Here is a 24,318-nt window from a genome sequence, read left to right on the forward strand (position 1 = left end):
TCTAGAATATAGGCTACATGGGCCAGAGCTGTGCGGAACGCCGTAGCGGCACGTCTACTTTTTGGGGAATTGTGTATCCGCTCCTCAATAAAGAAAACAAAGCAGCCTATCGCTGGCCCAGATTCACACACCAAGGCAAAGAAAAGTTTGATCAAAGCGGAATGAATGCGGAATCTTTATTTAATAGCAATGGAGAGTGGGATTAATTTTCTGATTCCGCCTTGTTCAAGTTTAGAGTACTGGGGGTAACTAGCTCTTAGATTCCTCTGTGTCATCACAGTTTCTGGAGATATTTCAACAAAATATTTTGTGGTAAATTGATCTCATTTTTTGACATTTTGAAAAAGTTGTAGATATATTCCAATGAAGTTAGATCTATAATTTTTTTTTTTTTTTAAATATACAAGTAGAAAAGCCATAAAATAAATAATCCACTTGTGTAGAGAGAATAATTTAGAAAATGTTTGAGTAAAGTGTGTTGGCACCCCAGGGGGCAAATAACAAAATATTACATTCAAATTAAATATCCTAATATAAATTAAAATGTATGGAATTCAAATACAATTTCTGTTGGCACTGAAATCTCTTCATAGGGGGGCAACTCAAATATTTTGCCTAGGTGGTGGGGGGGCTCCAATCTTTTGTTGTTGCTTTGGGCCCCCAAAAGTCTAGGGCCAGTCCTGCATGCCCTGAATAACCCAACCTGCCTAACATTCACAATTCTTCCCACTATCAGTTCATCTAGCAGGAAGCTCACCTTGTGACAATTTGGGAGGGAAATGGGGTTAGGCTGTCAGCTGATGTTTTTGGGTTAGCCAACTCCTCTGTGTGATAGTTGACGTGACCACTAGAGGTTCTGGGAGGGGGGGGGCAGTGCCCCTGTGACAACAATTTTGGACCCCCTTGTGGCCCCCCTAAATGTGGAGTATGAAATAATTTTTACATAACTAATTTTTGCTGTCGTTCTTTTTTTACATCCGTTATTAGACAGTGGCAATGCGGAACACTAATGATTATGAACATGGTCTTTTCCCTGCTAATGCCTGCAATGCAGTGAAGAAAACGATATGACAACAATAACATCTAATGTAACTGGCCCCTCTAACAGTACAACTGGCCCCAGCTTGGCCCCCCTAGTTGAAATGGTCTAGAACCGCCACTGGATGTGACAATGATTTTTAGAAGGGTCGTTCCACCAATTCGGTGCCATTTAAGAATTGTAAAAATTATAATAATTGTGATTTAACCAAATGTTTACATTCTGTCATGAAGAGCACATGTTCAACTTCATAAAAAACATGTTTTGCCATCTCAAGAGGTTAAATTAAAAAAAGTACCTATGAAGTGCCAAATAAAGTAACGGTAGACTGTAACAGGTTGATGATTTCATCTTAAATCAGCCATAAATTCTCTTGTGACAGGGGAAATGGAAGCTTGTTTTGTGCAACAGGAGTGGCAATAGCTTCACCCCAAAATCATAATTGTTAAAAAAAATTGCCTGTCGTTCTATGTGGTAAAGGGTTGGCAGATTATTCTCGACCCGCTCAGTTTCCCACCAGAAAACTGCAGAAAATTGCAACAAGAGTAGAACCAGCTCACCTGCTTTTACAGCATGATTTGACTATTAGGGGTTCAATGTTTCTATTGAAAAATGTTATTGAAACTCGAGTTCCGTTCACGTAACAGGGTTGACCTTAAAATGAGGGACAGACATAAATTAATCACTAATCACATGAAATAAATAATAATCTTCAGAAATTACTTTGTCAATTCAACAAAATACAATCGCTTTGAGATATTTTGCGGTTAAGTGTGTTAAAATCTTCCTAGAAGTCACAGTGTGCATGGCGTGACATGTCAAAATGCTGAATTTTGGCACTTTAGCAAGTCTTTACTGGAATGGAAAATCTGATTGATTGAATTCTCCATGTGGTCTACAGTAAAAGGCACGTCATTTAATATAACAGGATTTTCAAATTCAATATTGGTGCACAATACCAAAGGGACGCAAAAGGCACTAATTTCCTGGAACGACCCAGAGGTGTTGGCTAGAGTGCTCAAGTTACCTGCCATACCAGGAGTTGGGTATCAGGAAGAACTGGTAGTTGATGTCTGTTCCTCATCAGTAGAGTGGACACTATAGTGGAGCTATAGCTTGAAAGATGAGGGGTTTTTTTAACCACAAAGTACTTTTAGAGGTGCTTTAAGAGAAATGTAAGGTTGTAAGGTAGATGATTTTTGGGGTAAATTGCAGTGAATGTTGCTCTTTCCAAGTTATAGATTATAGCAGTAATAGTGAGAGAGCGAGGTAAGTGACTAGAATAGCCTTAATGCAATTTTATGTCTTTATTGGAAAGAAGACTGACATGCAATACTTACATTAACACGTGTTTATATTTCAGGAGATGTCATTGTTGTGACTGTAACTTGTTTTCCAACTTCTCGATTATCAGGTGAGTTATTAAGTGAATAAGTACAAATCCTACATTTTACACAATCACGTCATAAGCTTTACTAAAAACAATGTATTTTTTGTGTATCAGAAAAGTACCTGTTATGAGCACTGATGTTCTGGTGACAACTGTAATACCACAAACTGCAGTAATAGCCAGTTTAATTATTAAACCATGCCACCCTTGGAAGAGAATAAAGTTATTTGGTATGCACCTGACCTAAGCTGTCAAACTGTGATGGCAGTAATAGCTAAGTGGATCTTCAACTCAGTATAGTACAGCAGAAATCCCCAACTGAGATTTTCGACTGCTTCGACAAACACCTACTAGAGGAGAACCCTCAAAAAGCATTTACTATGATTGATTTGTGTTTCGACAATGAGGAATACCGCCAGAGAAGCATCACATGATATCTAGATATCTGTCTTGAAGATGCAAGCACACGTCTGTCTAGAATTCCTCTGGGAATCCTGAAGTCAACAGTAGTAAGAAACTTGCATTTAGTAGTGTGCACAATGACAGAAACACCCAACAAGGTATCACTTACCATAATTCCTAAACTAGTGGAGCTGCTTTCTAGTGAGAAACTAAATGCTGATGTACAACAGTTGATGTTAATTGTTACAACACTGTATGTAATCATACAGAAGACAAAAGACAAAGATGGCTGGAGCAAGTCCTTCCTTACAACATTACGCAAAGCTATTGTTCCTTTTTTTGCAGAAAGAGTACACCTTGAACATAAAGGTCTACACCTATGGGTTGCTTGCCGATCTGCTTTCATTTCATTATGTCCCTAATATCATTACATCACTGGGAGTCTGAGGAATTGCTTAGTTCAGTAAGAATGGGGATGGACAAAAACCTGAAACAAAAATTGAGTAATCTAAACATGTCTTTAAAGAGACCATTTATTGTTTCCAGCTCAGCAAGTGAAGATTACAAAAATTGTATTTTCTCAGAAGTCAAGAAAAAGAAGAAAAAGAAGAAGAAGGAGAAGCATGACATGTCAAAAGACAAAGAAAGTACTGGAACCTGTAACACTTTATCTACCCCTGTTGAGGAATCTGGCCTTGATGAGTGTTCAAGTGTGAAGCCATTCCACCCCACCACTGACACATCACCATTACAGGGCAAATGGCACAAAGTCAGCAAGCGGTGGGTGACACAGTTAGAGAAGCTTGCCAACATGGATGAAAGTAAAGTTCATAAAGTAGGAAACCTCACTCTTATACATGATGATAATTACTTTCACATAGCAAAGGGAAGTGATGGAACTGAGGTCTTCTTGGGCCTGAGGGATGATGGCACTGAAGTAGCAGTTAAGAGAATGACCAGGTCAAACTATCAACTTCTGAAGAATGAGGAAGGATTTTTACATCTTCCAGAGCTTGACAGTACCTGTATTGTGAGATACATGGACTTTGCGGAAGACAGTTTTTTTGTTATCTTTGTCAGGACCCGGTTACGAACTCGGATCTCCGGTGTGAGAAACAGTCACTTAGTAAACTGAGCCACTAATAGTCGGCAGAACCCAGAAGATGAGGCAGACACAGCAGTACTAGAGACGGTGGTTTAATAAAGTAAAAAGGAAAAGATCTTCAGGCAAAAAATATAAATCCACAACGTCAAAAGTAATTCCAATTTAAAAAATGTATATCCTCCAAGACACAAGGAAAAATCCACAAAGTGGTAAGAACAGCAGGGAAAAAACTATCCTCAAAAGAATAATCAAAAATAAACAAGAACAAAACCAGAGTACCTCAAGAAAATCCAACTAGAAAAACAAATGTTCACAGCATGGCTGGGGCTGGGTGCTAACATACAAACACAGAGCAAAGAACTGAGGAACACTAAGGGTTTAAATACTTTCAAGGGAAATGAGGCACAGGTGCAAATAATAACTGGAACAAGGGAAAAAACAAAAGGGTCAAAAAAGCACAATGGGGGCATCTAGTGACCAAAACCTGAACAATCCTGGCCAAATCCTGACAATCTTGCTCTTCAGCTCTGTGAATACACTCTGGATGAATACATTAATACATACCTGTCCAAGGACGACACTCATGCCCTGATGAAAATCACTCAAGAGGTGCTCCGCAGTGCTCCGTGTCCTTCATTGTCCAACTACCAAAGTCCTTCATCGGGATATCAAACCTCAGAATGTTTTGATAGGTGAGAGATACAATAGTATTGCACAGTTAAGCTGTCACGTCCTGACCATAGTTCTTGTGTGTTTTGCTTGTTTTAGTGTTGGCCAGGACGTGAGCTGGGTGGGCATTCTATGTTGTGTGTCTAGTTTGTCTGTTTTTATGTTCAGCCTAATATGGTTCTCAATCAGAGGCAGCTGTCTATCGTTGTCCCTGATTGAGAATCATATATAGGTGGCTTGTTTTGTGTTGGGATTTTGTGGGTGATTGTTTACTGTGTCAGTGTTTGTGCCACACGGGACTGTGACGGTTAGTTCGTTTGTGATTTTGGGTATCGTGTCTATGTCTAACGTTAGTAGCTTGTGTATGCACTTTCGTTTGTAGCTTCACGGTCGTTTGTTGTTTTGTATTAGTTTGTCAGTGTCTTGTCTTCGTGTATATTAAATATGGAAACTTACCACGCTGCACATTGGTCCTCCGATCCTTCTCTCCTCTCCTCGTCCGAGGAGGAGGAAGAGCTAGACTGCCGTTACATAAGCCTTTAACTCTAAATCTAATACATGTTTTTCACCATTATGTGTTAACAAAATGCATATGCAGTATTTTAAAGTCATTTTATAGTACATATACTTATGAAAAGCATGATATTGTGATATTATTTATGCTTTACAGATATCAAAATTGGCAGATGTTGGCATAAGTTGCAGATTGACAGTGTAACAAACAACTCTATACACAATCCCTGTAGGAACAAAATGCTGGATGGCCAAGGAGACGTTAGACAAAAAAGGCTCTGGATATAAGAGGAGTTCTGATATACAGGTGGAGCAACGTGAAGATAGAATAAAGATTATTTCCTGTTTGTAGAGCGATGGACTGAATGATTGTTCTAATTTCAGGTGGCTGGGATGTTGGTATACTACATTGTTTCTGGTGGACACCACCCCTTTGAAGATTCACTTGGTGATGAACTTGAACAGAATCGAAACATAATCAAGGGGACTTACACACTAGAACATGTCAGATGAGGTGACAAAAGACCTCATTGAGTGGATGATCAATGAAGACCCTGATGAGAGACAAATGTATAAGAAGTCTGTGCCAAGACTGGAAGGCAGTTGTATTCATGATCCAGCTCGGCTTTTATTATGAAGTAATAAAAGTATATTTGAACTCGCATGCTCCGGTATTTGTAAAATATGATTGACCAAATATTTCCACGACATACATTTTAAAAGTGCTGAACAAATAGTTATATTGACTATGTCCATCTTAGCTCGCTCATTAATTTCTTAATAGAAATCATGGATTGCCTCTTATCTGCTTGTTGTTCCCTTATGCCATAGTTTATACATCTCAATTGTCAGTAGAAACCACATTTGTTTAAGCGAGTCAGCCATATCAGCTATGTTTTTAAAAAATAAGTAAATGAGGCTGAATGAACTGTTTCGCTGCCAGACAAGGCTCCACTGATACCCTGGTGTATCAGTGGTAAGGTGTTGGGACTGCTGTTGGGACTCTGTTGTTGGGACAGCTTTATGTACCGTTTCTGGGCACAGTTTGTCACTGTTATAGTGCAATTCATGTTTTGTTTACTGTTGTGCTCTGTACTGGCTTTGCTGGCATGCATCCCACATTTTTTGTTTTGTTAGGCCCCACCAAGATTTACATGCTAAAATCGCCACTGGTTACAATATATAACTTTTTGGGCAACCTCACCAATTTCACATATAACTGTGAGTTATAGATCTGTCATTCTTGTTGAATGCCAGTCTAAAAGCAGTAGATCTGTTCTATGTGTACTTTTCTATGCTTCACGTTCTTAAGTTTTGTTTTTGCGTCTTTTACTTAGAACTTATAGCCACTTTGGCTTCATAAACCACCAGAAGCTACTGTTTACCACAAAGAGTATTTGATTCTGTCTCATCTCCGCTACCTTTGTCACGTCTACTCCTGCTCCTCCCCTTCAGTGTTCGACATCGCTGGTATACCAACCACCGGTCCTGGGAACCATCATTACGCTCACCTGTGCTTCATTAAGCACACCTGCACTCCATTACCTCACTTATTACCTCCCCTTTATCTGGCACTCCCTTAGGTTCTTTCCCCCAGGCAGTATTGTATTATTTTGTTAATGTCAAGGCGCTATGCTGTATTGGTCCATGTTACTTGCTATATTAAACTTACCCCCTGCTTCTCGACTCCCGGCATCTAGGTTACAGAGGTATCTTCGATCATCCACCGAAGGGCAGAGTTAGTGCCGACAAGTACGGAGGACCAGACGGCTGCCGAGCATGCGCTCACCTTCTGGACAGTAGCAGCATCCAGCGGCTGGACTGTGCGAGGAGTTTCAGACGGAACTGGCCTGCCGAGATGACAACCTCTGCTTGAAAGCACTCATTGCGTGGCTATCCATTTGGATAACCTTCGGGAGCATCGGCTCTCTCCCTCCCTCAGTGAACACTTTGGATCAGAGCCTGAACCCATGGAGGTAGGGGCCACTTGCCTCCCCGCGGCGGAGCAATGCAGACGGCGATAGCTGGGGCTCTGTCTCTATTGTGGTCAACGAGGGCTTCTGCAGTGTCCGATACGGCCCAACTCGGGATCCACAAGAGTAGAGGGATGGTCACATGATCTCTATCCTCCTGGGGCAGGTGTGAGTATCCCCTCCATCACTTTCTGCCAAACCCTTTTTGGTGGCGATCACACAATTTGACTGTCCATGTACTGTTTCTACAGATAGTGGATTCCTGTGCTGTGGGGAACTTTATTGACCAGACCCTTGCTGCCTCAACTTCACCTCGTACCCGCTCCTCTCCTTTCCTGGTTCAAGCCCTTGATAATCAGCAATTAGGTTCCGGGACCATCAGACACATCAAACCACTCACTGCGCCCCCACGCAAATGTATCGACCCTCTGTCGGTGGCTGAAAACCAGGCCATGGAAGAGTACATCCATGAGGCGCTCAAACTAGGTTTCATCCGCACGTCCACTTCTCCTGCGTCGGCAGGATAATTCTTTGTGGCCAAGGATGGAGGGTTACGCCCATGTATTGATTAGAGGACTCAATGAAATCCCCACCAACTACCGTTACCCTCTCCCATTGGTGCCGGCAGCCATCAAAGAGCTCCGCGGGGCCCAGTTTATTTTTTATTTTTATTTTTTTAAACAAAATGACCTGCGGAGTACATACATTTACATTTACATTTAAGTCATTTAGCAGACGCTCAATCTCATCTGCATCTGGGAGGGGGATGACTGGAAGACAGTTTTTAGCACAGTTTCTGGTCACTACGAGTGTTCCAGGCATTAGTCAACGAGGTGTTTCGGGACATGCTCTGATGCCAGGTAGTCGCGTATATCGACAACATCCTGGTTTACTCGGCTACCTTGGAGGATCACATTGCGTGGATGAAAAATGAAGACCCTGATGCGAGACCTACAGTGGAGGGAGACCCTGAATCATCCCTCCTTCTGGAAACCACAACGGTGAAAATCCTTTTTTGTCAATTGAAAAGTTGTATTAGTATGACACTGTGTATAATGGGTAATAATAATTAACCACATTTCATACATTGCATTCAACACACAAACTAAAGCTAAACAAGGACAACATTTAGGATCAGGATTCCAGTAACAGTGACTGACAGTGACACAATGATAACTGTACATGCATAATGAAAATAATTAGTTAATAATATTCAGATGCATAGGATGCTTTAGCTTGGGTAAAATGAGACAATGCTAAAGTACATGCATTAAACTGAGTAGACAAAGTATATGAATGTATAACTAGACATTTCTACTGTACATTGTCTTTCAGGAAAGTTGGGAATGAGAGGTCGGGAAGTGTCGTGATGCTGACCAAGAGCTTCTAGAAGTGCTATGGAGAGAACCTGTCAGTGGAGATCCAAGGTGAACCAGATGTCATTTTATATAATGTATATTAAAAGCGTGGGAGTACCCTCTCCCCTGGCAGTTTGTAGAAAGCTGAGGCTACACAATTTACAGATTGTTTTGTGTTCACAGCTGCCCTCTGAATTGATCAAAAAGATGGATGGCAGAAAGCCCTACCCTGAGAACATGTTGGGGTTACTACGTTTCATACGCAACCTCCATGAGCACTAGTAAGTAAGACTGTTTTTCCCCGTACTAAAACGTTTCACTGTCTTACCATTGCAGGTGGCTGAGTTTTGTTTCTCCTTCTGCAGTGCTGAGGATTTAGAATCGGTTGACCTAATGAAGATGTTCCCTGATCTCTTTGGATGCGTCTAGATGTTGGCCAAGGAACGGGGCTGGAATTCAAGGCCTGGTCCGAAAAACGTGTTTCAGAAAGATCTAAGCTCATGATTCTGAAACGTAAACTGTTGTTTAACTGATGAAATATGACTTATTGTAATACTGACTTTTTGTAGCTAGACAGTGGTCTTAACTGTCTCAAGAACATTTCATATTCTATATTTTCACTGATCTAATATCCATATGATTTTAACAAATCTTACATGGTTATATCCTACATATTATGGGAGTTCATATGAAAATACAGTACACTCAAAGCTTTGATAAAGGTAGTGATTACTTTTTTTACTGTCTTCAGTTAAGGTATACAGGATTTGTAATATGAATAATCTGTATGAGATTTATCAAGGATGTGTGAATCAAAGTATTAACATCCTATTTTTATATCTGTTTTGCTTGATATGAAAATGGTCTGCCCGAGACTGCATTGAAACATAATTGTATGTATCAATTGTGATGCTCTTGTGGAGAACCGAAGGTTACAAATGTAGTGTTGATCATCAACAGTTTTAATTTTTAATTATCCACCCTAAAATCTTAATGCACCTCTCATATAATAAAGGCTATCGAAGAGCAACAGAACTGTCATTTTGACACACCCAGACATTCCCGCCCTCCTGCAACAGCTGCTGGTGTAGAGTAAAAAAACTATAGCATGCAGTAGGAACAAAATATTGTCCTCGTTCTGGTATTAAGCCACACGTCCAGCACCAGCTCAACCACAAAGAAACAGACCTCAGTCACCAGGAATTCTGACAGGGTAGTGGACCTACTGTCACCTGTGATGCCAGGTGGTCCCTTATCCCACCCGATTAGATGACAATCACCTCAAAAGGTGGAAGTCGCACCATTCAGGTGATTGTGGTTGACATGCTGTGTTAACCTAGGTAGGAAACAGTTTTTGACATTTTAATTTTCAGTATTTTTTTTGCGGTGTTTGGTTAATTTAGTATGCAAATAATGATGTATGTCCTATGTAGTTTGTCAAATGCAGTGTTCCTGCTGAGAGATGGAGTGGATGAGAAGCGAGAACAATCTCATCTTCATGTATGACATTACTTTTTTTTTTATCTTCAGGGCCCAGCAGGAAAGTGGAGATAGAATAGCTGTTGCTCAGCTTATGCAGATCGATAGGTACTTCCTCAGTTTTTAACAGTGCAATTGTTAGATTAATTGATCCTCCTTGTCAAAGTATTTAGAACATTTCTGATTACAGAAAACTGAAGACGATGGCGAGGAAGAAACAGCATCCTCCATCGATGGTCCCCCACCAGCAGTCGCTTCCAGACTGCACTCCTCAGACTGCAGAGTAACAGATTGAAGACCAATTTGGAGGGAAACCTTTAGTCTGGTGTTAGAACGGAGATTCCTCTGTGGCCTGAAGAGAAAATATGCAGGATATAAATATATAAATATTCAACAATAGGAACAAGTCAACTCATATCAGTTCTATGATATTTCTGGGTGGGCAAAAACAAATCAAAAAATGTGTTGCTGATTTTGAACTTGTTTCTGATGCTTATGGTCTATTGTTGGATGGTAATAAAGTGTATAGTAGCTGTTATTATTGGATTAGCTTTAACATATTTTTTGTCTGTATTATCTGTAATCAATAGATGGTCAAGGTATTGCCAACCGCCTGTCCAAAAGGCCACGGTCGGTAGTAGCATATTGTTTTTTTTAAGGACTACAACCTGAGGAGACAAGGTTTTTCCTCACAGCTCCCACAGGTCCTGGTGTATGAGGAGGCAGTGCAGGTGGACAGCACTGTTTGGTCCTGGAGAGCAGGAGGAGCAGAGGATGATGGGGAGTTTCACTTCAAGCAAAGGCTCTTTGTGCTCCATTCCCTCGGAACAGACGTGTGAAGATAAGTGGTACATTGAGGATGATGCCATCACTACCAAGAAGTTCAAACATGAGCAGGAACTGATCGTGGAGGACTGACAACATTACACAGAGCAAGATGGATTTAGTCTTGGGGCAAGAGCTGTCCTTGCTGGAATGCTTGCTGAGCATCAGCATGCAGAAGGACAAAGTGAATTGTTCAGAAGTGCTTTTTTGAGGGCAGTGGTATAAACATTGAAGTGGAGGACATTGATGAAGTGGATGAGGATGATGACTATGATGGGGATTACGACAACACCGATGTGACAATGATATTGGAGGAAAAAATATGAGGCTGAGAGTGCGGCGGGGGGGGGGGGGGGGGGGGGGGCTTGTCTAATTGTTGTTTGTCTCTTGTCCATTCTGTTTTAATGTACTGTATGTAATTCAGTGGTGTGAAGTGTTTAAGTAAAAAAGGGGGGTAAAATAAAAAAAGTAAAACAATTGCATGTTTTGTTATTTTTGGGTTAAAGGAAGCACTCTGGACATTTTTGTTTAATTGTTAGATGTAATACAGTGGGGCAAAAAAGTATTTAGTCAGCCACCAATTGTGCAAGTTCTCCCACTTAAAAAGATGAGAGAGTCCTGTAATTTTCATCATAGGTACACTTCAACTATGACAGACAAAATGAGAAAAAAAATCCAGAAAATCACATTGTAGGATTTTTTATGAATTTATTTGCAAATTATGGTGGAAAATAAGTATTTGGTCACCTACAAACAAGCAAGATTTCTGGCTCTCACAGATCTGTAACTTCTTCAAGAGGCTCCTCTGTCCTCCACTCATTACCTGTATTAATGGCACCTGTTTGAACTTGTTATCAGTATAAAAGACACCTGTCCACAACCTCAAACAGTCACACTCCAAACTCCACTATGGCCAAGACCAAAGAGCTGTCAAAGGACACCAGAAACAAAATTGTAGACCTGCACCAGGCTGGGAAGACTGAATCTGCAATAGGTAAGCAGCATGGTTTGAAGAAATTAACTGTGGGAGCAATTATTAGGAAATGGAAGACATACAAGACTACTGATAATCTCCCTCGATCTGGGGCTCCACGCAAGATCTCACCCCGTGGGGTTAAAATGATCACAAGAACGGTGAGCAAAAATCACAGAACCACACGGGGGGACCTAGTGAATGACCTGCAGAGAGCTGGGACCAAAGTAACAAAGCCTACAAACATCAGTAACACACTACGCCGCCAGGGACTCAAATCCTGCAGTGCCAGACGTGTCCCCCTGCTTAAGCCAGTACATGTCCAGGCCCATCTGAAGTTTGCTAGAGAGCATTTGGATGATCCAGAAGAAGATTAGGAGAATGTCATATGGTCAGATGAAACCAAAATATAACTTTTTGGTAAAAACTCAACTCGTCGTGTTTGTAGGACAAAGAATGCTGAGTTGCATCCAAAGAACACCATACCCACTGTGAAGCATGGGGGTGGAAACATCATGCTTTGGGGCTGTTTTTCTGCAAAGGGACCAGGACGACTGATCCGTGTAAAGGAAAGAATGAATGGGGCCATGTATCGTGAGATTTTGAGTGAAAACCTCCTTCCATCAGCAAGGGCATTGAAGATGAAACGTGGCTGGGTCTTTCAGCATGACAATGATCCCAAACACACCGCCCGGGCAACAAAGGAGTGGCTTCGTAAGAAGCATTTCAAGGTCCTGGAGTGCCCTAGCCAGTCTCCAGATCTCAACCCCATAGAAAATCTTTGGAGGGAGTTGAAAGTCCGTGTTGCCCAGCAACAGCCCCAAAACATTACTGCCCTAGAGGAGATCTGCATGGAGGAATGGGCCAAAATACCAGCAACAGTGTGTGAAAAGCTTGTGAAGACTTACAGAAAATGTTTGACCTCTGTCATTGCCAACAAAGGGTATATAACAAAGTATTGAGATAAACTTTTGTTATTGACCAAATACTTATTTTCCACCATAATTTGCAAATTAATTAATTAAAAATCCTACAATGTGATTTTCTGGATTTTTTTTTCTAATTTTGTCTGTCATAGTTGAAGTGTACATATGATGAAAATTACAGGCCTCTCTCATCTTTTTAAGTGGGAGAACTTGCACAATTGGTGGCTGACTAAATACTTTTTTGCCCCACTGTATATAGGCCATTCTTGCATGTCATTTACCATTTATGTCACGGTGAGGGGAACCTGACGTGAGCCTGGTATACCCCAACCTGAGTCTAATGGAATAGACAGGTTTGCTTCCTCAAGTATTGTATTATCATTGACCTGTTAGTTGTGGAGTTTGTAAATATCAATTTAGATTATTTTGTAAATATTGTAATTTGAACATCTCAATCACCATTGTCATTTTTTAAATAAATAATAACTTCTGCACATGATCCTGCCTGCCTCCTGCAACATTTAACCATCCAAAAATGGATTTAGCAACAAAGGATTCTAGCTTTAAGGATTAAGTGTAAATGTTACAGAGAAAAACAAATAGAGATCAAGCCTTGTAGACTCATAATTTCTGATAACTATACTTTGCTGGATAGAGGAGACTCATGGTGTGGTCGAAGTAGCACATAATGCTTTTGAATGCTGGTGAAGATGACAAATTCCCCTCTTTACCGGTTACTCTGTGCAAACCTCCACCCTCCAAAAAACCCAACGTGAACTCCGACATCGTGGACATCTCCTTACTCATCAACTCCAGGTCTGACGCCATTGAGAAAATGGTTGGCGCAACCACCATGGTTATCGAAGGCTTGCAAAAGACTGTGGAGTTTGCATGTGGTGAAATCAAGGATGTGAAAATGAGAGTGGCAAAAGTTGAAAAAAGTGTGGAAAAGAATGACAATGTCTACCATAGACATCTCACTGATCTGGAGCAATACACAAGAAGATGGAACCTGAGACTCTACGACGTGCTAGAGGTGGAAAATGAGGATGTGCGAGGAGAGGTTTTCCGCATCTGCCAAGAAGTTATGCCTGCAGAGAAGAACAAAGTTGGTGATACCATCGACGTTGTGCATCGCCTTGGCAAGAAGCAACCGCAAAACGATTCAAGACCAAGGGGTATCATCATCCTTTTCACTGCCAGATTCTACAGGGTTGATGTCTGGAAAGCTGCTAGGAAGAACGCCTTCCTTCAGAGCCATGGTATGCGTTTCGCCGAGCATCTCAGCCCGGAAGACATAGAAAGAAGGAACAAGTTGTGGCCAACGATCAAGAAAGCACGAAATGAGGGAAATGCTGCTTACTTCGTCGGAGGACGAGGCTTCATCAATGGTTCAGAAATCTATATTCCTCCCTAAAATCTCACCAGAAGGAACAGATTGATGGTTTCGGCCATTGTATTCTCATTTTCCTTGTATTGATTAACGTTACTTAACAAGCATCAGGAGACTATTTTTTGGAATACTCAGGTACCTCAATTTATTAGTTTGTTCTTGTATGACCAGAAGGCCTATTTTGTTTACAAACTTACGAAGAAGACTGAAAGTTGTATTTATTTTTTATGTATACAGTAACTAAGATACTGTTTTAAAGGGCATACTCTGACTTTACACGGTTATTGTTCTATTTAGTTATTAATACTTATTTCCAAGTGAAAACGGTCTTAGGAACATGTATATGTAAAACATTTTTTATTCAATTTTTTTATGATCAGTTTTCATATGCACTTAAAATAGTAGGTACCCTTTAATTTAAATTATTATTTTGTATTTTATTTATCAGAATAGTTCCTGATTACACTAAAGAGGGTCTTTAGTCTCTCTTACTACAAAGAACCCTTGGTTTGGTCTTGAACATAATTTTCTGTTGAGTTGAATTTCAAAAGCCGGATAACATCTAGCTCAACGTTTATGGAATAAGCTTTTTTCACTTTAAGTTGACTTAAATGGTGCAGACCTCGGTTCCTTATCGTTTACGTTCACTGCTCCTACGTTTTTGACTCATCCTACTACAGTTGATACTTTTATATAATCTTTGTTGTTTTGTCTATAGTTTCTCTTAATGCTAGGGGGTTATGAAAAACAATGTGAAGCGCAAGGCCTTATTTTTATTTGCTTAACAATTTCGAACAGATTTTTGCTTTTTTCAAGAGCCTCACTCAATTTCGGCTGATGCCAACTTCTGGAGGTCACATTGAGGCAACGATATTTGGCTTTCCCATGGATCTGAACGCTCCGCTGGTGTCACTAAAATGAAAAATACCTTTGGTGGTAATATTCTACAATCGGAATGTGACCCCTTTGGTCACTTTATTTGTCTTGTGATCAGTTACAATGATATTACGCTCATTACTGTAAACTTCTACGAGTACAACACCAAACATGAGCATGATGAGTTGCTTGAATCTATAGCGAAACATATACTTCATTGGTTATCTACATTTCCGAATTCGTTATTATTGATAGGGGGGAGGACTTTAACATTACTATAGATAATTCAACTGATAGATGGCCCCCAGGAAGGCCAACCAATCAGAATTTGGATTTAATACTTTTTATGGAAAAGTATCTTACTGATATATGGAGAGAGAGGTTTCCGGCCGACAGATAATTAACTTGGAGTAACAAAACAGGTTCCAGACAATCCAGAATAGATTTTTGGCTTATATCCAAATGTATTGATAGTGAGTGTGTTACTACAAATATTTGTACTACTCCACTCACAGACCATAGGGCCATTTACATTGATATCAAAATATTTACCCCTGATACTAACCTTGGTAGAGCATCCTACTGGAAGCTAAATAGCTCGCTATTAAATAATGATATAGTTAAATTTGAGGTTAAAGATCTGCTCTCACACTTTTGGGAAAGTCCTAATATCCAAGGCTGAAGGTATCCCTAGACCAACATATAGCGCTCTATCTTTATATCCTGACAGTAAAATAAGCAAGGAGATAGACCAGATGCTTTTCAACTTTCTGTGGAGAAACCGTACCCATTACATTAGGAAAACTGTTGTAATGAACACTTATGAGAATGGTGGGGCGAATTTTCTGGACTTTACTACCTTAAATAATACTTTTAAGATCAATTGGATAAAACAATTGCTAAGAAGACCCACTTCTATGTGGAATTTTATTCCTCATCATGTCTTCTCTACTTTTGGTGGCCTTAACTTCATGTTGGTTTGCAATTATAATATTGACAAAGTTCCAGTGAAGATTTCTGCTTTTCATCGGCAGGTTTTCTTGTCATGGTCCTTAATTTATAAGCATAATTTTTCTCCACACAGATATTATATATGGAATAATCGGGATATATTGTATAAAAATACTTCTTTGTTTTTAGAATATTGGTTCTGAAATAATATCCTATTGGTGAGCCAACTGGTAAATACAGAGGGTCTTTTACTTAGTTTTTACTTAATTATAAGGAATTCTTATCACTTTACAAGGTCCCTGTAACACCTAAAGATTTTGCAATTGTTTTAGATGCCATTCCCTCAGGTGTTACTTTATTATTCAGGAACGTGTCAAGACCTGACCCTCAGAGCCTACCTTCCATTGACCCTGTTGACTCATCAGTAGGAAAGATTTGTTTCTCTTTTGGTCCATTCAACAACAGAGCGATATGAACCTTGTTGCAGCAGGATGCTGTATCTATACCTTATGTCATGCCTTATTGGAATGGATTTATTGATAATATCTGTTGGGAAAAAGTTTGGATGTTGCCACACACATAACTACTTGTTAACTAAATTAAGGAAGTTTCCTTTAAAATTATTCATAAATATTATCCTGCCAACCACTATATGAAGAAGTTTAAGGAAACATCAACTCAAATTGTTCCTTTTGTAATGACCACCCAGAAACAGTAGCATTTTTGGCATTGTGTTCATGTAAGAAAACTGTGGCAAGACATCAGGAGATTTATAATTGAACACATTTATGAAGATTTTACACTATTGTGGAGAGATGTAGTGCTTGGATTCTTTACCTACGATAGAAATAAGCTGAAACATTTTTATATAATTTATTTTATTATTCTTTTGACCCAATTTCATATTCACAAATGTAAATTTACAAACAAAACACCACATTTTCTTACCTTACAAAAATAAATTGAACTGTATTTTAAGACAATTAAATACTCTACTAACAAAAAAGCTGTTAGAATTGTAAGTGTATGTATGTCCCTTAAGGTCCTTGTGTAATGTGATATTGTACCCCCTAGCCCAATTGTCCTTTGTATATTATTTATATGTACTTGTGTTCCCACATGTACTTCCGGTATTGATTTGTTGTTAATAAAAAAGACATAAAAAAAAAATCCGTTATATTATTTGTATATACTTGTGTTCCTACATGTACTTCCTGTATTGATTTGTTGTTAATAAAAACATATATATAACATTTTTCAAATAAAAGGTACATTAAAGCCGGCTAAACCTTCCCCTAACCCGGACGACGCTGGGACGATTGTGCGTCGCCTCGCAAGGGTTCCCGAAAGTCTCGCGATGTTGCGCCACTGCGTTTACAAACTCTGCTTTTGGGCTTCGCCTCTTCTTCTCTGATTTAAGGAAGAACCGTTTATGTCCGTGTTTGAGGGTCATGTTTAGAAGTGATAGATTTTGTCAAATTAACCTTCTAGCCGTGTATTATAGGCAAATTGTGACTGACTGTTTAACAAATAATAATGAGTCGTTACGTATGATGCAAGGTGATTTGTAGATCAGTCAATCAACAGTCGCTTTGATGCTCTCGAACGCGGCCGATGTTATTTCCGCATCAGTAGAGCGGGCACTAACTTCAGCCTTTCTCATCTAAAGAACTAAGGGGTATGTACTTTTTTAAATTAGATTTTTGAGGCTAATGGCACAGTCCAGTGAATGTTGCTCTTTCCAAGTTATGTTAGTGGAAACAACAAATCCTCCGTATTTGAAACTATTAAAATGATTTTTTCCCTAAAGTCTGTCAACAGTACTTTAGTCAGGTAAACCACCACACATTTAGTTGGTATGCACCAGAGCTGTCAAACTGCATGTTTTATTGAGTGCCACAGTATGAATCATAAAACCCGGAAATCGTTCCAATCGTTTTTTCACAATTTATTTTTCCATCAGGGGTTTTAAAACTACGTCATATAAGGTCTGTGTTTCATGTAGGCTTACCCTGGGGTGGCACATCGATAACCGCGCAAATCTCTCTCGGACGTGGTAACTTTTTAATAAATATTTAGCATAGCAATTTATTTTTTTTGTAAATTGAAGCGAATACACGGCTTATCAGAACGTCACGCCAAGGTAAGCCTACACCAAACACACAATTAATTCGATTTTTTTGGTAAAATTCAAACAGTTGTGTTTCAAACTGAAAGTAGACGGCCCTAAACCCTCAGCCCTTGGGGGAGTCCCCGCGGCTATATTTGTAGTCGGTTCAAATGATTAGCCAAAGCAGGGAAGTTTGCAACGCAAGCCCCTGTTTTTTAATGGGGTTTGCGAGTGTACATTTATGTTCACATCGGGGCTTGAAACGCCCCATAATTCAATTCGCGATGATTGTCTATCCGCGAAGAAAAGTATCGCCAAAACTTAAAAACTCTACGTCGATATGAAGTCAACATACAAGTGTAAGTAAAAACGAATGTAAATAAGTTAGAAATTGTGCTACTAATGCACACACGTCTCATAAAAGTAATGCATTTTTTGTTTGGTTAGCTTTTGGAAATTGTAGAAATAAAAACATTTCCTTCTTCAGAAGTAGCTAGGCAGGCTAACGTTAGCTAATTTATTTGCTAGCTATCATACAGTAGGCGTATATTAATAATTATATAGTTAATATAAGTAGACATGCAATCATAATTGACTGTAGCGCATATAAAGCACCTGCAAGCTACCGGTGACTGGAAACACAATCATCGCGGGATGAACAAGTGACGAATTTCCGAGCAAGGGCAGTCCAAAATCATTCCTTAATTTTTTTAATTTATTAACAACAAATCAATACAGGAAGTAAATGTGGGAACACAAGTGTATATATAAATAATATACAAATGACAATTGGGCTAGGGGGTACAATATCACATTACACAAGGACCTTAAGGGACATACATACACTTACAATTCTAACAGCTTTTTTGTTAGTAGAGTATTTAATTGTCTTAAAATACAGTTCAATTTATTTTTGTAAGGTAAGAAAATGTGGTGTTTTTACCTACTTCCTTCCTCTCTTGCCTGGCAAGTGTATACTCGTCAGACGTCATGACACGTCATCAGAAGTGTCCATTTAATATGTGGGCTGAGGGGATAGGGTGTGTCTTTTAAGTGTTTGGAATGCAAGCAATGTGAAAATGAATGGCCGAAAAACCGTTGGAACCATTTCCGGGATTTTAAGGGTATTATGACGCTTCCACTGTGGCAGACTATTCGAGAGAACAGTACAGGAGTTTTTTTATTTATGTATTATTCTCCTAATGAACTCCACCCAATTGCAATGTACAGTAAGTACACTCTTTAGAAAAAAAGAGAGCCTAAAAAAGGGTTCTCATATAGCCTAAAAAAGGGTTCTATATTTAAGCAACAATGCTCGAGGAGGTGTGGTATATGGCCAATATTACATGGCTAAGGGCTGTTCTAATGCGCAACGTGGAGTGCCTGGACACAGCCCTTATCCGTGGTATATTGGCCATATATCACAAACCCACGAGGTGCCTTATTGCTATTATAAACTGGTTACCAACATAATTAGAGCAGAAAAAATAAATGTTTTGTCATACCCGTGGTATACGGTCTGATATACCACGGCTGTCAGCCAATCAGCATTCAGGGCTCGAATCACCCAGTTTATGAAGATCCTTATAAACTGTGTGGTTAAAACCCTGAATGCTGATTGGCTGACAGCTGTGCAATATCAGACCATATATCGCGGTTTACTGATGTCAACTTTGTGAACAGAGTCCCCCATGGTGGCGGTGTGGATATGGAATGGGTAAGCATAAGCTATGGAGAACAAACAACTGCATTTTATCGATGGCAATTTGAATGCACAGAGATACTGTGACGAGATCCTGAGGCCCATTTAAAATTGTTGCGTTTATATTTTTGTTCAGTATAAGTGTAGATTAGATATAAAATAAAAGGTCAGGCCTACTATATGTCCCAGAATTATTTGTATTATTTAATTGAACAGTTCACTATACTCACCACATTGCTTTTCTTCCTCAGATATCCCTGCGTAGATAAAATCGTCAGGAGTTATGGAACACAAGATTGATTTTCAAGAACTCCTGGCCAAACTGGTTATCTCAGAGCCAACAGATCCTATTATAAAGTGCATTATTAATAATAATCTGGAGAGGCTGAAGAAATTGATTAGAGGCAAGGACATCAATGCATTGTACCCTTGTGTTGAGTTACAAGATGAAGTAACCCCTTTAATTGCTGCTGTTGCATTTTCAAATCAGGAGATTTGTACATTTCTTCTGGGAAAAGGTGCTGACCCCAAGAAACCATCGAAGAGATATTTAGCACCTCTGCATTATGCTGGACTGCGTAAAGTTCCAGTGAATATAGTGACAACATTACTGGAAGCAAAGGCAGATCCAAATGGTCTAGCAGAACAACCATTCTTTCCACTTCAATTAGCACATGACAGAGAGGATATTGTGAAGGAGCTTCTCAAATCTGGAGCTTTAATGTGGCTAAATCATGGCGTCCATCCTGCAATTGATCAGAAATTGGCCACAATAATTGGAAACTTTGCTGAAGAGAGCGAGTTCTTTTCCAAAATCAAGCTTTTTTTACATTTTGCACAAGCAATAAAACAAGCATCCCCAACGGATGTTTTCAAGCACTATGATCTTCACTTACTAGAGGAGAACCCTCAAACCCACCTCACTATGATTGACATGTGCTTTAACATTGAAGGTGCAAATGAAGACGAATACTTCCAGAAAGCCATTAAATGGTTGAACGACTCCAAGAAACTAGTTTCCTATGTTGAAGATGTAAGCAGACGTCTGTCCACAGTTCCTCTGAAATTTAGGGCAGGTGCATTGAAATCCTTATATAGAGTTGTTTGCGCAATGAAGGAAATATCTAATGAGGTGTCACTTACCCTAATTCCTGAGTTAGTGAAACTGCTTTCCTGTAAAACAGAAGATTATCTCGTGCCATTGATCATTGTTACGCTCTATGGCATCACACAGAAGACAAAAGACAAGGATCATTGGAGCAACTCTGACCTTGAGAAAATATGCAAGCACATTGTCCCATGCACACAGAGGAAGGGTTATCCCTATGAATTGAAGATGTATGCCTATGCGTTGCTAGCAGATCTTTACACATTTAGTTGTGTTCCTGGTTACCTCAGCTCTCTGGGACTGACTCTGGTACCTGAAGGACTACTTAACTGGGGAAGTGATGAAAACCTGAAAGTAAAGCTGAGAGATCTAAACAGGTCCTTAGACAGACAACGTTCTGTCGCCAAGTCAACAAGTGAAGATTCAAAAGACAGTCATTTGTCAGAAACCAAGAAGAAGAAGAAGAAGAAAAAGATGATGAAGAGGAGAACGGCAGAAAAGCAAGACCTACCAAAAAAAGAGACAGGGACACAAGAAAATAAAACATGTTTAGCCTTCAATACTTCATCTACTGCTGTTGAGGAATCTGGCCTTGATGAGTGTTCAAGTGTGAAGCCGTTCCACCCCACCACTGACACGTCACCATTACAGCGCAAATGGCACAAGGTCAGCAAGCGGTGGGAGACACAGTTAGAGAAGCTTGCCAACATGGATGAAAGTAAAGTTTATAAAGTAGGAAACCTCACTCTTATACATGATGATAATGACTTTCGCATAGCAAAGGGAAGTGATGGAACTGAGGTCTTCTTGGGCCTGAGGGATGATGGCACTGAAGTAGCCATAAAGAGAATGACCAGGTCAAACTATCAGTTTCTCAAGAGTGAGGAAGGATTTTTACGTCTTCCAGAGCTTGACAGTAGCTGTATTGTGAGATACATGGACTTTGCGGAAGACAGTTTTTTTGGTTATCTTGCTCTTCAGCTCTGTGAATACACTCTGGATGAATACATTAATACGCACCTGCCCAAGGACGACACTCATGCCCTGATGAAAATCACTCAAGAGGTGCTCCGCAGTTTAAGTGTCCTTCATTGTCCAACTACCAAAGTCCTTCATGGGGATATCAAACCTCAGAATGTTTTGATAGGTGAGAGATACAATAGTATTGCACAGTTAAGCCTTTCACTCCCACTAAATCTAATACATGGCTTTCATCATTGTGTTAAAAATCCATATGCAGTATCTTAGTCATTTTCTAGTATCTATACTTATGAAAAGCATGATATTGTGATATTATTTATCCTTTACAGATATCAATGGAAATTCAAAATTGGCAGATTTTGGCATAAGTCGCAGATTGACAGTGGAACAAACAACTCTATACACCATCCCTGCAGGAACAAAATGCTGGATGGCCAAGGAGACGTTAGACAAACAAGGCTCTGGATATAAGAGGAGCTCTGATATACAGGTTGAGCAACGTGAAGATAGAATAAAGATTATTTCCTGTTTGTAGAGCGATGGACTGAATGATTGTTGAAATTTCAGGTGGCTGGGATGTTGGTATACTACATCCTTTCTGGTGGACACCACCCCTTTGAAGATCCACTTGGTGATGAACTTGAACAGAATCGAAACATAATCAAGGGGACTTACACACTAGAACATGTGGCAGACGAGGTGACAAAAGACCTCATTGAGTGGATGATCAATGAAGACCCCAATGAGAGACCTACAGTGGAGGAGACCCTGAATCATCCCCTCTTCTGGAAACCACAGAGGTGAAAATCCTTATTTGTCACTTGAAAAGTTGTTTGTTAGTATGGCGCCTGTATAATGAATAATAATAATGAACTTTACTGACTTTATTGTTCCCATGGGGAAATTTTGTTGCAGTGTCATGTACATGTTTAAAGTGGCGTTTAAATAACAAAACAAATTGACAATACAACTTTCATAAGTTACAACCAATAAAGAGACTAGCCTGCTGGCCTTACTGGGTCGATAGGAACATTAGCTCGAGCTATTTAGGAGGGATATCACACCACATTTCATACATTGCATTGAACACACAAACTAAAGCTAAACATAAGGAGATAAGGACAAAACATTTTGGGATCAGTATTCCAGTAATAGTGACAGAATGATTGACACAGTGACACAATTATAACACAATGATAATACTGTACATGCATAATGAAAATAATTAGTTAATATTATTCCGATGCTTTAGCTTGGGCAAAATAAGAGACGATGCTAAAGTACATGCATTAAACTATGAGTACACAAAGTACATGAATGTGTGACTAGACATTTTTTACTGTATACTGTTGTCTTTCAGGAGAGTTGAGTACTTGAGAAGAATTGGGAATGAGAAGGAGGTCGGGAAGTATAGCGATGCTGACCCAAAACTTCTAGAAGCTCTGAAACAAAGTGCCATGGAGAGAACCTTCTGTCAGTGGAAATCCAAGGTGAACCAAATGTCATTTTATTAAATGTATATACCTGTACATGTATATTAAAACATGTATACACTAATGCAAAAGAGTGGGAGTACCCTCTCCCCTGGCAGTGTGTAGAAAGCTGAGGCTACACAATTTACAGATTGTTTTGTGTTCACAGCTGCCCTCTGAATTGATGAAAAAGATGGATGGCAGAAAGCCCTACCCTGAGAACATGTTGGGGTTACTAAGTTTCATACGCAACCTCCATGAGCACTAGTAAGTAAGACTGTTTTTCCCCGTACTAAAACGTTTCACTGTCTTACCATTGAAGGTGGCTGAGTTTGTTTCTCCTTCTGCAGTGCTGAGGATTTAGAATCGGTTGACCTGATGAAAATGTTCCCTGATCTCTTTGGATGCGTCTACGTGTTGGCCAAGGAACGGGGCTGGAATTCAAGGCCTGGTCTGAAAAACGTGTTTCAGAGAGATCTAAGCTCATGATTCTGAAATGTAAACGGTCTGTCATTGGAACTGATGAAATAGGAACTATTGTAATACTTTTGACTTTTTGTAGGTAGAGCCAATGATTTTAACTGTCTCAAGGACATTTTATATTCTATATTTTCACTGATAGATCTAATATCCATATGATTTTTACAAATAATGATCTTACATGGTTATAGCCTACATATTATGGGAGTTCATACAAAAATACAGTACTCACAAAGCTTTGATAAAATGTAGTGATTACTTTTTTTAACTGTCTTCACTTAAGGTATATAGGATTTGTAATAATATAAATGATCTGTATGAGATTTGTCAGGGATGTCTGGATTAAAGTATTGACATGTTTTTTTATATCTGTTTTGCTTGAGATGAAAATGAGGTTTGCCCAAGAGTGCATTGAAACAATTGATATCACTGAATTGAGAAATACAATGGAGGAGCTGTGACGCCCTCTTGTGGATAGAACTGTGAAGGTTACAAATGTAGTGATGATCATCAAAAGTTTTATATTAATCGAACACCACAATAAAATGTTAATGTACCTCTCTCAATATAATAAAGGCTATATAGAACTGTCA

At 39.5% G+C, this 24,318-nt stretch overlaps 1 protein-coding gene across 4 annotated transcripts; it reads left to right on the top strand.

Moving 5' to 3' along the window:
• Window positions 1–17,282: 17,282 nt before the first annotated feature.
• LOC120049653 (sensor for unfolded proteins in the ER ire1-like) lies at window positions 17,283–24,318 on the top strand. 4 transcript variants are annotated; one of them, XM_038995986.1, is made up of 7 exons: window positions 17,283–17,550; window positions 19,936–21,939; window positions 22,103–22,263; window positions 22,341–22,573; window positions 23,134–23,263; window positions 23,415–23,512; window positions 23,596–24,318. In XM_038995986.1, exons 2-7 carry the CDS (start codon window positions 19,968–19,970, stop codon window positions 23,732–23,734), a joined length of 2,733 nt encoding a protein of 910 aa, XP_038851914.1. In that variant the 5' UTR covers window positions 17,283–17,550; window positions 19,936–19,967; the 3' UTR covers window positions 23,735–24,318. The 4 variants fall into 4 exon arrangements, with proteins under 4 accessions (XP_038851914.1, XP_038851913.1, XP_038851916.1 ...); XM_038995985.1 differs by lacking the exon at window positions 17,283–17,550 and adding an exon at window positions 17,834–18,015; XM_038995987.1 differs by lacking the exon at window positions 17,283–17,550 and adding an exon at window positions 19,666–19,699.

Source organism: Salvelinus namaycush, chromosome 6 (assembly GCF_016432855.1).
Source record: "Salvelinus namaycush isolate Seneca chromosome 6, SaNama_1.0, whole genome shotgun sequence".
NCBI classification, from domain to species: domain Eukaryota; kingdom Metazoa; phylum Chordata; class Actinopteri; order Salmoniformes; family Salmonidae; genus Salvelinus; species Salvelinus namaycush.